Source organism: Ambystoma mexicanum, chromosome 4p (assembly GCF_040938575.1).
Source record: "Ambystoma mexicanum isolate Mex_15411 chromosome 4p, UKY_AmexF1_1, whole genome shotgun sequence".
Classification (NCBI taxonomy): Eukaryota; Metazoa; Chordata; class Amphibia; order Caudata; family Ambystomatidae; genus Ambystoma; species Ambystoma mexicanum.
The window spans coordinates 1,044,386,258-1,044,401,501 of record NC_090927.1 but is presented as its reverse complement, the minus strand read 5'-3'; the positions used below and the strand labels follow the sequence as shown (position 1 = coordinate 1,044,401,501).

The window sequence follows — 15,244 nt, the reverse complement described above, 5'->3', positions numbered from 1 at the left end:
GGACGTTTGCAGTTTCTCCAAACTGTCATCCGCCTTCTTTCCAAAGAGGGTAGAACCGTCAAAGGGCATATTCAAAAGCCTGGTCTGCACGTCAGAGGCAAAACCAGACTTCCTCAACCACGCATGCCTGCGGATTGTGGTACTTGCCGCCATGGCCCTGCTGATACTGTCAGCAGAATCTAGGCCAGTTTGTAGGGTCTCGCACATCGCATCTTTACCATCCCTGATGATGTTTAAAAATGCGTCCCTTTCCTCTCCTTCTTGGAGGCAGTCAGCCGCTGATGAAGCGCACTCCCAAAGGGTGTGGCTGAACCTAGCGAGCGTACAGGTCGCGTTAATAGACTTTAACGCCATGCTACAGGCAGAAAAAACCTTCTTAGCCATGGCATCATACTTTTTGTCATCCCTATCCTGCGGAGCAGTGGGGTATGCAGATGTGCTGCCTGATGAGGTTGCAGCCTGTACAACCAAGCTCTCAGGAGTAGGGTGTTTTGACAAATATTCAGGGTCAGAACTAGCCACCCTGTATTTTGTTGACAGTTTTTTATTTACTGCCGGGATAATTTCTGGCGTTTCCCAGTTTGTCAAAATCCTTCTCTGTAGAGCAGAGTGAAATGGAACCACAGGATCCTCCTGTGGGCCCTTGTCCAGTATGTCAGTGAGGTCATCCTGCTGAAAGGCAGGAGAAGGTGCAGACCAACCCATAAATTCTATGATTCTAGACATCAGAGCTCTATATGGAGTCTCCGCATGTTCTCCTGGGTCTGGTTTGATAAATTCTGCTTCAGGAGAAGTGTCCAAGCCACTAGCTTCCTGAAGTGCATCCTGAAGATTTTTTAATCTTCCTTCCTCAGAGGCGAAAGTCTCTGGCTCTGGTGATGTGGTCCTCTGTAAATCAATATCTTGGTCTGAATCCTCCCTTTCCTCAAAAATCGAGGTTAAAGGGGGATACATTGGTTTTTGGAATGGTATAAACCCCATTTCCAATGCAGAAGGAGCCATCATCACAGGCCTTGAAAACGTCGATGTCGTCGACACCGACGTGAAAGTACTCGAAGGCGCCGTGAAAAGCGTCGAGAAATGTGTACTAGGCCTCGAAGAACTCGAAAGGATCGGAGTCCTGCTCGAGAACGACGTCGACGTTCTCGGCGTCGAGTCGGAGGTCTTTTGTCTAACCGTTGGCTGTGGAGTAGCCGTGGTTCTTTCCTTCACCGGCGTCGATATCGGCGTCGACGTCGGCGTCGACTCGATCGACTGATGCGCCGATGAATCCTTCGACAACGGCGTCGATGGCGCCGACCTCTGTTTCGAAGGAGTTTTCGACGATGGCGTCGATGATGCTTTATCTCCCGATGGCTCGAGGCGCTTTCGGGTTGACTTTTCCGCCGGGTACTGCGACTCGCGGCGTTTAGATTTTTTGGGTTTTTTACCCGGGGTATCACCCTCAGCTGTCTTCGAGGGGGACGAGGCCGCTTTCTCGAAGACGCTTAGCATCTTTTTCCTGAATTCCTCCCACTCAGCTTGCGAGCTGCGTTTTGTGGGGCAATGAACTCTCTCAGGAGAACTCGACGAAGATGACGAAGGGGATCTCCTACGTCTCTTCTTCGAGTGTCTCGATGTCGACGAGTGGTGGGAGCCACTTCGTGATCTAGATCGAGAGTGTTTTTTATGGTGAGGAGACGAACGTCTCGACTCTACCGAAGAAGCTTTCGAGGAAGTTAAAGTTGACCTACCTCTCTCGAGCTTCCCCCTACGCTCCTTCAAGGCTTTCGCCGTCATGGAAAGGCATTCCTCACACTCCGAACTCTGGTGCGTGATTCCCAGACACCACAAACAGACCCTGTGAGGGTCCGTCAACGACATTTTCTTCCCGCAGTCTCGGCACTTTTTGAAACCGGACCGAGGGGTCGTCGGGTCGGAGGAGGATGCCATCGATATCGAGGTAAATAGTAGTTATTATATACGTTATCTTGACGAGAACTGAGCAACGGTGTTCCGAGGCACAACGAAGCGCGGAAAAACGGAACTGAGCAACGGACGCTGCGCGCGGCCTTTATAGGCAGGATGACGTCGACGTCGGCACGGAGGCCGTCGAGGGTCATCGACTCGGCGATCATCGACGCGCAGCGCCCTCTGGCGAAAAAAAAAAAAAAAAAAAAAAAAAAATTTCCGAGGCCAGCAAAGCTGAAGGATTTATATCTAAGATAAGGAATACGTCGGAGGACACAATCCCTTCGAAATATTGTTTCCCGTATCTTAACTCTGTTGGTCATTTTAGGCGCACCATACAAATCTGTCCGTGTGCGCGGATCCAAAATGGTGGCCTATATTGTTGTGGTTACGGTCACGCGGACGACTGTTGGTCCTTTCTTGATTTTCATTATGGGCGCCATCTTTTGGGCAGAAACCACTAAATGCTTAATGGCAACACTGATCTGACCCCATATGTTGAGGTTTACCTTTCGAAGTGCACAATCTTTATAATATATTATATATTCGAGCCAATTACTGTACTAAAATACATTACATGCATACACAGTTCATTACGAATTGTGATATGTATTAAGAAGACTACTAACCAAATACAGTGATCTGGGAAGTTATTAAATGTCAAATGATTCAAAAAAAGGTAGCAGGCACTCTTCTCCAGAAAGAACATGGCATAATGACCTGTTCTGAGATGAGAGTTTGCAGCACATGCTTTTTGCTAACTGTACCTTTCACACATGGGAAATAACCATTTGCATATCAGTCTTTGTCCCACCCACATGAGCAGTCCAGCACCGAAATGCTATGGCAATTCCTCTCTGAACAAAAGTACCAACAGCAACCCCATACACAAGTTTCAGCATTGTTGGGCATCATCAGTGAGGTGAAGCTGTGCCTCTCTGAGCACAGTGAGCAGGGATTCCACGTCTGGTTGCCCCCAGGTAACTCAGGTGACCAACCCCAAGTTCCTTGCAAATATTTCAAAAAAGGTAGCAAGTGCTCCTCTCCCGAAATGTCAAAGGGTGTTTGCTTTGCTTCTTTTAAACTTTGCATTATTTTAGTTAAATAAAATACATAGATATAATTGTTCAAAATAAAGGTTGTTTTATAATTCACAAGAACACTTCTCTGTGCTTTGGACCTCGGGACATGGCACTGTGGGCTGGACTGCCCGTCTCGGGGTGGGACTAAGCCTGATTTGCATATTGTCTTGACCCTTCCAGCAATGGTTTGGTAGGCGAAGTACGATGGTCTGGAGGATTGCCCAGAGCAATTGCCAGAGGTTTAAGATACATTCTAAACATTCCGGCCATCAACATTGTTTTTGAAATCCTGGAAGTATCCATTTAGCTAAAACTCCAAGATGAATGTTCTAGGACCTGCTGAGTTATTTTGCTCATAATCACTCCAGGTGCCAGGATCTAAGCACTTTTATATGTGGCAAAATTCTGATTTTGCCACATAACGAAACACGAAAGACAACGCGAAAGACAATGGACTAACACCAGAGCAGTTCATCTGAATGTTGCAATGCAAGGATCAGGCAAAGTCAGGCAATTGACCAGAATCACACATACCCGTCGGCCCTTTACCTTCACCACAGGGATAAAAGGTGGAGCACGAGAACGCAGGACGAGCAAGGTAGACCGCACGACGTGAGAGCTAACCCAGCATGGTAGATCAAGAGGAGGTGAAAGACAGCACATACCGAGGGAGTGACAAGGAGAGAAGCAAACTTACCCTTTCCGATCAAGGTCTGTGAAACCTTCGCAGACGGAAGCATAAGACCGCAAACAATAGCTAGCATGTGTTGCAGCAGGTGTCAGCGGTACACGAGATCCTCCTCCGTTGATTGCCAAACCGTGGAGAGACTGTTTCGGAGGTACAAACATTGACGCCAAAGCGAAAGAAAGCCAAGTGGTTCATCACAGCCAGTGAGTCGATGGGAGAGTCGATAAGAAATCAAACTGTTGAACGAAAAATAGCAAACCGCTAATTTGAACTTTGAAAGGTTTAAAGAAGGGAGAAACCACAGCAACAGAGGAGTCTGGCACCACGTGGATGCGCATGCAGGAAACTCTGGGCGATGACCCGAACGTAGAGGCTACCGTAACCAGAAGGCCTTCGGAAGAGGCGAAGAGAAGGCAAAGTGGTCATACAGGGGTCTTGTCAAATCCTCTGTACCATCGAAAGTTTTAATCCCACATGGTGAAATTAGTGCACGAACAGTGCGCTGCAAAGGTTGGCAAGAGTGAACATGGCAGAGGGATGCTAACAAGAAGAGATGAAGTCTGAGGTCCCATGAACAGCGTGCTGACTGGAATGAACCGGACAGAAGATGTGCACAGTGAATAGTTTGAAAAAATACTGTGGTTCTTTAGTGCAAGAAGGAGAGCAAGACCAGGGAAAGTGGAATGTCCCGATTGGTATTAGGATCCGAGCCCGGCGGGGGAGATGCAAGGGGTGGAAAGGCATCACCCCAACGTTTATTTGGATAGGAACGGTTTGTTTGTTTAACTGAATGCATCAGGCCCTCGAAGGCAAGAGACTTTTATTGAAATGAGACTTAACCATTGAAGAACCGGATAGCTGGTACGGAACTGTTGACTCTTGCTGAGAAGGCTCGAGTGTGTGCTGTGCTCAGGATATCCACCTTGTCCCGTGCTCATAACATGAGGAAGGGAGATCCCTGGCAATCACATCCTGACTTCTAATTTGTGAACACTTCTTTCTTAATTAAAACCCTATACCACACTCTTTCTACAATTAGTTGTAAAGATTTGGCAATAGGTTATTTTAGTATAGGCCTTGTACTTTGACAAGACGCCACAAGGACTGCCTTATTTTTCATTTGATGGTCAAAGCTTGTTCCCATCTTCGATTTAGGTTTAGTTAGCCGTTTTTCCACCCTGCATTTACAGTTTAATAAACACCCTTGAACTGCAATCACTGGTGTCCGTCTTTACTGTTGCTATCACAAGTTCCTTACAGTGTGCAGACACATTTGTTGCATTTCACAGGTGTGCTCTTTATCATTGTAGAGGACATTTTTGTATAAAAAAAAACTATTGAGCATTGCCTCTCTCACTCTATTGAAACACTTTGCTCTCAGTTTACTTTAGAAAAATGATCCTCAGCTCCATATTTTCTGACATGTTTTGGAACATGGTAGCATAATCGAAATACCCTTATCCGAAATGTTTAGCAATGCTCGTTTTACTGGACACTTAAAAAATAGATCAGTAAGCTGCTACTAAAGTTTAGTTGAAAACATGGATTGATCAGGAGATTGTGAATCCAATTGTAATAAAATCGGCAGTGGTTTCCCAAACATAATGCACACATTTTCCTGGGACTGTGCTTTAATGTTTCTCAGCAACTCGTGAAAAGCTTTACTTCCACATGGCAATACTAAGGGGTCTGCAAACTTTGGATCTGTAGATGTTTTGTACTATGACTATCAGCTCTAGATATAACGAGGGTTCATAGGACTCTAAATTGAAAACATCTAGTAAGTGTCAGGTTACGGACACTGCCATAACTACAACAGTTTTAAATACATATCATTTCTCCAAACAGTTTAGTAAGTTTTGCTTGAGACTTTACGTCTTCCAGTTTAATTGAGCAAAGTGTTTGGTAACATCTGCCATATTACAAGTATGCTCAGCCAACAAGACATTATCCTAAAACATTCATCGATTCATTTCAAATCAAGCCATCTAATATGATCAAATACCAATATTCCTGCTAAAACTTTCCCCTGCACGGCCCTTATACTCCACTGTGAAGTAGAAGACTAAGTTAAGCTCCCGTTTCTTCACAAAGAATTGCAAACAGGAGAATTGCGAACCTTCGATTGTATTCAGTTAATATTGACAGATTGATCCAGTACCAGTGGGAGATCCTCTGGCAAATCCTTGGCTACAGGAGCTTCACGTGTTTAAATACTGGAACCGTTGAATTTTGTTTTTATGTTTTAAGATGAAAACGTTCATACTTTGAGACAACAGCCGTCGCAGTGATGTCTCCATTAAATTCCTTGATTTTGCATGAATTCATCTGTAATTTGAACACAGTCTTCACCAGTACTCTCGGGTAATTCTTTACAAAAGAGGTAAATATGTTCTTTTATTGAGCCCCAGTCAACAAGATGTATAATCAATACAGGCTGGACTTGGTTTCCTTGGATTCATTAATATGTACATTTTCAGGCCATGGCCAGTGTGGTGCCGTTCCCGTCAGCACACAGTGTAAGGAGCACTGGACTAGAGAAAACCACCAGCCTTCTAACTTGGGCACAGTTCATGTTCAGTCCATTGGCACTATATTGATGGAAATGTCTGGGAGCAGCAAGTTTCCTCTGCACTGGGAACCATCACTAAGGACCTGCTGAAAATAATTGGTCTGGAATGTCACAGACCCAGGTGAAGAAATGCAATAGGCTATTGCCCGCTCTGATGTACAATATATCCTCAATGAACAATTGCTAAGGATCGGTGATGTTTTACACCAGGTCTGCCCCAGAAAGCTCACACAGGGCCCTCAAAATCTACTAAATCACTCACATTGGCAAGGGGATTTCATGAAGGGAGAGTACCGTTCCCATGTTACTCAACCTTGCTGGCGAGTATGGGAGCGTTTGAAACATGTGAGGTTTACTTTAAAAAAAACTTTTGCTGGCATTTGGGTGGCAGCATCGCCCTAAATATGAAGTGCGATCATGGGGACATGTGCCATTTAACAGAAGGCACTGGTAAACATTTTGTCATCCGTTACCACGGGGAGAGAGCATATATTTTGGTCAAGTGTGTAAACTAAGCAACTCCCGCTGCGGGTCTAGATTTCAGAAAATGTACAAGGCCTATCACAGAAGAGATAGGGATTCCTCCTGAACTGTGGCAATTGACATATTCAGGTTACACTGCCAGTGTTTCAGGTTAAGGACTCAAAGGAGCCTGGGCTGCTAAGAGGTAGATTCTACATGGACCTTGGGCAGGGTGTCTATGGGACTGGAGTAGCCACTTGAATGTCAGGCAGATAAAGACAGAGCACATCAGGTTTGTACTCTGTACGCCAGAGAAAAAGCTGGATATTGGACTTTGAACAGATTGGCAGGTCTAATTGCTTGAATTTGAGGAGAATGAAGCCAGGTCAAATAGTACTAAAGGGTAATATATGTTGGGAGCAGTTAGGTCATGGTTTTACCTTATGTTGAACAGTGTTATTTACTACCGACAGTTGCATCTGGGTAAGTGGTATACCTTATAGATACATTCACGTTACACTGCAAACATGCACTAGAGCAGATAGACTAGTGGCCAGCGGAGAGGGAAAAGTTTGAGAAGTCTTGATTATGAAATTTTACAGGACAACCCTACTACCACATTATTTCCTGAATCTACTAAACATTGTGACCCAAGTAGAACATATTTCTGATATAGATAGGAAAAAAACAAAATTGGTGGCAGGTGGGGACGGGAGGGGTTGGTGGGTCGCAGGGGGGATTTGTGCATTTTTGTCACATCAATCCATGATAAAGCAAGCTTCAAGCAGGATATGTTATCACCTGGCTACACTGGCATTTGGGTGCAGGCAGTCTAGTCATTTTCTATTGTTGCATGACCTTTTTATTGGACTGCCATCCATGATTAAGCAATCATGATGGGTTATAAATATTACGCGAGTAGACTCGCATTCTCATGCATCCAGTTTTCTTATTGTGGCATGGCATTTTGAATGGAGAAGCCAACAGGAATATGTCTTCTGTAGGGATATTTTCTTATAGTATCTTTATTGGCATTATGTGCAAAGCATGAATTAGTATGTTCTTTTCTTATATGGGAATAGTGGCATATACATAGGTGCTGCAAAAGTGGATATGTATGGCACAGCCAGTGTGAACATATTTGAATACTGGCATATATTGTGGGCAAATGAATCATGTAAATGCTGCTGTGCACTGTTGGTGAATTGCATCTGTTGGATTTTTGGGTTTAAACCAAATGCAAAATGCCTGGCTTTTTAACCAGTTTTTCACAGGAAGTGTACTATAACACGCACCATTTTAACCTAGTATTCAAATATATTTCTCGGGGACGGTCGGACCCTTCCCCTACCCTGAACCACGTTTGGTTGGTTCGGACTCCCCCGCTATGCTTGCATGCTCTGGCATATTGTGGAAAACCTTTACACCCCTCCAGTAAACGTAATCACAATCCCCCAATGAGTGAGTGGCTGGTGGGTGAATGGGTATGAATGTGTGTTTGCAAGGCCGGGGCCCAGTCAAGGGGCATTGTATCATGGATGTTTTCTGACATATTTTACTGGTATTTTTTGGGAAAAACAACTTGATGAATGTTATTACGTGGAGGCGGGGCAGGGGTTTATAGCACAATAGGACAGGCAGACTGGACATTTTTGTTCTTTGTCATGGCATTTATTACTCACATAAGGGGCAAGGTAAACATGATGTGTGTTCTTACATGGGGAGGTTGGAGGCACCTGTGCAGTCAACAAGTACATGTTTTCTTACTGTGGCATTGCATGTTTTACAGGTGTTAAAGGCAAAGTCAACATGAGTCATCCATCCAATATGTAAGAAGCACATGTGCAGCCAAACAAGGAAATGGTCCTCACTGTAGTATTACATGTTTGAGTGGCATTGAGGGCAAAGTCAACATGAGTCTTCTTACATGGTGGTGCGGGGGTTGGGGAAGTAATTTGTGCAGCACCAGTAACATGTTTTCTTCTTGTGGCGGGAGAGCTTTACTGGCCTTCAAGGAAAAGCCCAAAAAAGAATGTTCATACGTGGGGATACAGTGCCAGCATGAACATGTTTTCTTACGGTATCGTAACTCTTCATAATATTCCTGTCCACTCAGAGTTGGCTGTTACGTTTGGGTGTCAGGACACAGGCGCAGCCCTTTGTTTCGACGGTAGGTGAAAGATTTAAGGCTTGATTAAAACGCATACTTCCATTTTTCTCCTAGTGCAGCGCGTGGCATTTCCTTCCAGCAGCATGATCATCATGCACATTGTTCATGCATGGTGGTTCAGGCATGCCCAGAGTGTGGTGTTGCTTGTGCATTGTTGCCTAGCTTTAAGGGAGGGCACCCTCAGCATGGCTCACAGGGAGGCCCCCACATTTTGTGTTATGCCACTGGTCACTTAGATTACATTTATTTGGTCATCAAGGCCTTCCTATGTTGCTACCTCTAAGAATCAACTTCAGCTACTAAGGGAAAGAGATCCTGTACCGCAATCATTTCAGAATATAAAACACAACAACAAGAACGAGGTTGAGCTAAAGCTTACAATTAGGCTAGGGTATCAAAAAGGGAGACCAAGAATTTAACATAAGTCATGCCATAACGAATTAAAGATTAAAAAAACATGCATTAAGTAATTTCATACAAAGTTCATCATCAGACTGTTTCTTGGACAGATATTACAAAAACTAAAAAGTAAGTTGAAAATCATCTCAATCATTCAGAATATTAACAAGAGCAAAACAGAGCAGCGTTTAGCACAGTAGTCTACAGGGAAGCAAACCTAAACACTATTCATCAGACACAGAACATACAATGAGTAGAGTATTACCTTTTCATGTTTAACAATGCCCAGGGTATGCCAGTCGGTGTGTTAAAGGTTGGGAGAAGCTTCTGTCCAAGTTCAATAGCTTTTTTCTTAAATATCTAAAAAAAAAAAAAAAATAGAACAAAATATTTTAAAGCTGCAGTTTGTTAATGTTCGGGAAAAAATGTGCATGATAAATACAGACTTCGGAAAGACTTCGTGACGCTGCTTCAATATGACAAACTATTTTGATATCCTTGCATTGGATGGATATGCCCTCGCTGGCCCCCAACTCGAAAATAAACGAGGACAACGCTTGCCAGATCCTCAATTAACATCTGGAGGCCCCAGTTCACATACAGCTTATTTCCGCCCTAGCTCAGATTTCAGATAAAGTGAAGGCATTGAAATGAGTCTTTCAATTACTAATGTGCTATAAAGTCACGGTTCCAGACATTTTCAAACAGTGCTCGATAGAGATTTGGTTATTTTCTCATGGCAGTTATAAACCTGGAGACCTGTCCGGCCCTTTAATGCAACTCAGAAGAAACATCCATTCGGGCAAAACACCTCTTAGTTTCATACCTCTTAGTTTCACCACCATTAACTGTTTGCAAGTTTGCCAGACACTGTACCACAACTCAGTTTAGAAAAAGATTGGCAACAACTGTCAAAAATTCCGAATAACCTCCCTACTTGCCTGTAACAACCGGCTCATTATTTACTATTTCACAAGTGATTGATCCTTCCAGTTCGAGACACCAATAAATTCATTTTTAACCTTACCTATGCACTTTTGTTAATAGATCAACTTCGCCTTTCACCTCCAGCCCCCACTTCTCTCCTCTACCCCAACAGACACTTGGCACTTCCTCTCTAGGTTTAGGCACTCACATATTTTGTAGGCCTGGCAACCAGAAATGCTTATGGTGTGATCAGCCTGATTAGAATTTGTTGTGTGGTTCTGGCATATCCAAGGGGTTGATAACTTGCCTGTGTTCAGTATGATTGACCGAAAGATGTAAACATTTCACATCCATAGATCAATGGAGACTTAGTGTGAGAATCGGTGTACTCAATCCTACAACTTTGTCCTACCTTACCGTTCTAGTAACACAAAAAGCATGACCTCCTCTTATCCCACCCACTCCTTGCCTATCAACTCACAGGTTTGCCAGTTTATCCTGTACTGACCTACTGCGCCTCGACATTTTGATACTAGTCTGGAATTAGCACACATGCAAGCAATGCCCAATGTAGGAATATGGCTGGTGCAGTGGGTGGAGAGCTCCGAATAGATAATCCTTCCCTCCAACCCTGAGATTTCACCAATTATTCATTTGCTTACATTTGCTTCAAGGTAGTCATGTGAAGATCATGCGGTAAATGGGATCTACCCATTTACGGCCTCATTTGTTGCCGATTTATTATTCTTGTACGTTAGTGCAGTTCCTGAAGAAGGTGCATTGAAATCATGTCAAGTTTAACATACCTTTCTTTCAGCAGAACATTGGGTTAACAATGATATATTAATAAGTACAAACAAGTAGTTATAGTACCCACAAAAACAACAGAAGATTACCATAGGTGAACAGTATGAAGTGGAAATTAGACAGGGAAAAGTTAAGTTTTGGGATGGGTTTATAATGTTAATATACAAATACAGTAAAAAGCTTGATTATCCAGCACCATTTTGATCACAATGGAACCAGCCAATCAAGAGTTTAATGAATTGCAGCTGTCCAAGCCAGAAGGAAACCCAACAGGTCGGATAACCAAGATTCCTGCCTTATTTGCAGGTATCTGGCGCTGCACCCTTAACCAGAACAGTTACTATTAGTGGGGATGGAGGTCCTGGGTAAGAAGGTGCTGGATAAACCCTTTACAGTGCATGCAGGTTTTTATATGGAGATTAAATAAATCAAGGATCAAATTGTATAATTGGATTTCATAAACAAAAATATTTAACAGAACAAATTTGTATTAATGAACCAAAACAGTAGAACTTGTGTTGAAACTTGCATATTGAAGTGAAGTATAAATTAAGTAGGAAACATTTTTGCTTATAAGTAGTATAATCTTGCAGTGTCTCCTTTTAAGCTAACATGAGGGTTCTCTATAGCTTTTACATCCTACATGGAGTATCCAGATCGAATTCTGCGATCATGGGCAAATCACTATTTTTGCCTCCATCTGCCATCATACGAAACGTTTACAACCCAATTAACAAACATTACGCACCATGCATGTATACATTGTGCACACATGTATATAGACAATGGTGCTCCTAGAAATTGGGGTGTGGAAATAAGGTTAATCCAGAGCAAATTAATTAGGAGACTACTAGCATGCCCAAGCTCCACGGAATATTACTGGATGGGAGCCAGGGAACACGGATATGCTGGCACAGAGCAAAGATGCAACCATTAGACAGAATTCAGCATGTGCAAATATGGATTCTTTCCACATACCTCTAGATGACTGTCGCAGTAAGAGATGTGTTGGGTGCTTTACCTCTTCAGCAGCAGCTCAAACACTGTTATTTGGCTGAGATGAAAAAGTACCGCGAGTGAGGAGACATTCATGAAACAAACCACCTGGCCACAAGGCTATCCAAATAATTAACCCAATAATACATTCTATACAATCAGGCTTCATTACAAACAGACTTGCTAGTGATCATGTCAGACAATGGTGCCAGATTAATTTATCAAAAATGGTTTCTTTATCCGCAGACATGACCAATACTGAAAAGGCCTCGACACTGTATCCCGGCCCTTCCTCAAAACTGTTCTAGCAAATGGTGACAATTCAATTTCTGCAGACCATGTCCTAGAACTCGAGTCATCATAAAGCATGCATCCAGGCAAATTATTTAAATGCCAAATCTTTCAACCTACATCAAAAAATGCAACAAGAATGCCCTCTTCTCTTTTTCACAATTGTCCTTGAACCCTTCCTGCATTCGATCACAAACAACCCAGGATTAAAAAGGCAGACATTTGACGTAATTCGTACAAACAATTGCAAACAGACGTATTACCAGTTTATGGTAATACATTAATCAAAATCTGAACTAAAAACAGACACTGCGGTTTTGATGTGGCAGTCCAGGGCTGCAATTTGTAGACAGCCTCTTTGCAACCAAATATCTAAGACTGGTCCCTGACAAAATGTAATCCGACACAAAATCTTTTGTTAACTTCATTGGACTAAGTAACATTTTATTTTGGGGCAGTGCATTAGCCTAGAAGTTTATAGACTCGCATAGATGGTGGTCCGAGTGAATGAGTAGTAAAAACACACTGAAGACTTCTCAGAAAAAAAAATAAAATAAAGGATTTCCAGTTTAAATCTTCTTAGGTGAAAGACAAAACATGCCTAGAACGCAGGGCTGTGACAGCCAATTTGTACCTACAGAGGCATAAATCTGGCAGCAATACACATTGAAACCGAATCCCAACTCTAGAAGTAATAGGGACCACATTTTAAGGAGACACACAATCATGTAAAATTGTTGCAAATAATACGTTTACAAAATTATGCACACACAACCATTGAGTGGGATCCAGGAAAGTAAAACATGAGTCCTGTTAGTTTAGATTGAGGGAAAGCAGACAATCTATAAAACTACTCAGCAGGGATGATCTACACTTCACCTACTGTTTCGTTGGAAAACCTAACGAGTAACATTTTGAAGGTTTAAAAAACTAAATAAAATAGAAAATCAAGTTGGTTTGGCAATGTGAAATAACCATCGTAGATTTTATGAAGACGCCTCTACCCATATTCCAATGACGCTGAATGCACCCATCACCCAATCTACCACCTAATGGCCAATCTATGAATGAGTTAAGAGAAAAACGTGGTCATAGTCCCACCGGAGTGGAATGTTCTAGGTTTAGTTCTATCTAAAAGTAATTCTGGCCAAAGTCTTCTCTAAATGGTCACTGGCAATGCATGGAGCAGAGGGGAAGGTAGACTGCTTGCGTTCTGGGGTCTACTGCATCATGCGAGGGCAGCTCATATTTCACTTTCAAACCAAGGCGTGAATTAAAATGATGGACGGTTACATCTACCGCCATATGGTTTGAGTATACAGGCTAAGTCCAGTTTGCACCAGACACCACATTTAGGGTTATTTTTCTCCAGCCCCTACAAGACATACTGAGCCAGATTACATCCATCCTACTTTTTATATTCTACAAGTGTTAAAAGCCTCCATCAGATGCACAAATGACACACTTTAAACTATGGATTCCAAAGCTCTCAGATGCAAACTTCATTCAGACTATAACCCACTACTTAAAAGGTGGCAAACAGTCGCACCCTCCACATAAAAAAATAATTTTGTATCACCACTTGATAAAACATAGGTTAAATAATTTCGTAATACGCTTACAGTTCAATGGGTCCAAACAGTTTTAGGCGTTGTCCTTGCACCCAGGAAGCCAGTTCAAGATCAATTTTAAAGTGGTCTTTTGAGGAAGGAAGTGACTGGTAAACCCATTTAGCACCGGCAGTCCTGGATGCACCAATTCATACAAAAGCAGAATTGCCTACATTTCACGCCAATCAGAATTGCCAATATTGCATGATTAGTGGGGAAAGGTTTGTCCAGGAGGCCTAAGAAGTGCTTAGTTGGTTCTGTTTGGACGAACAGACTTGCCCAGGGGAGTAGTGTTAGGTGGAGGTATGATGTGGTAGGAGGGTACAGGGTCCCTGAAGATATTCCTTTGAATGGTGGAAAATTATGGAGTTTGTGAATGCTTGCAGAGGCCATTTCAGCAAAGGTTGAAAATCAAATGGGCGAGGCGTGTAAGAGGGAGAAATCGGAGGCGAACGAGGAGTTAGTGTTTTAGTAGAAGTTGTTTAGGCTTTGAGCCAGTTTAGCAGTGAGATTTGCGAGCGTCACTACTGGAGCATGGTGTTTGTATCAGATTGCCCAATTTCCTGTTGTGCCACATGGTGGTGCCTGAAGCAGACACATCGGACTGATACTCGAGGATCACTCATGTAAACTCACACATGCATCCAGATTAGGCAGTATTTGCAGACGCTACTATTCTTGCTCTCTAAAAGGGGATTTGATCTTCTTTACCAGGTTTAAAAGGTACAAAAATGAAGCAAAATGAACTGGAAACGTAACAACGTCTTGAAGCGGAATGAAGACCCATTTGAAGCAGTCACAGCGCCTCAGCTTTTCTTTACATTTAAATGTACAAATAAATTAGGCAACTTTGTACAATATGTTGATCTCTGTGGCACCACATAGAGGAGGTATGCCTATAAACACAGTCCATTCACTCCTCTACACCAGCTCAAAATCACGTTATAAAGTGCAGAGAAAAGCATCCAACTATCTCACAGAGAACAAGAGAAAAATGAAGCCAAAGGATAGCAAAGAGTGCCTGTGGCTTTGGTTTTAGTAGGGGGGCCCAGCGGGTGGGTGCAGAAGAGTACAGGGAGCGTGGGGAGATGCTGGGGCAGGGAAATCACTTTTGGTTGCAGGAACCAGGGTGCCAAGTCTGGGTATGGTGTGTTTATGCTTGTGGCAAACAAGTCTAAAAGAGGATAACCCCAGAGGGAGAAGACATTGTCTAGAATGCCTCTGTTGAGTGGCCACTCTTGTTCCTGGGGTAGAGTATCTTTGCTTAGAGAGTCTGCTAGGGAATAGAGT

General features: G+C 43.0%; 1 protein-coding gene across 1 annotated transcript in view; it reads right to left on the bottom strand.

Moving 5' to 3' along the window:
* MAN1A1 (mannosidase alpha class 1A member 1) overlaps positions 1–15,244 on the bottom strand; it is a 538,906-nt gene that overhangs the window by 308,204 nt on the left and 215,458 nt on the right. Inside the window, exon 5 of the mRNA XM_069606607.1 lies at positions 9,589–9,683. Coding sequence (XP_069462708.1) covers positions 9,589–9,683 — 95 coding nt within the window. The remainder of the gene's footprint in view (positions 1–9,588; positions 9,684–15,244) is intronic.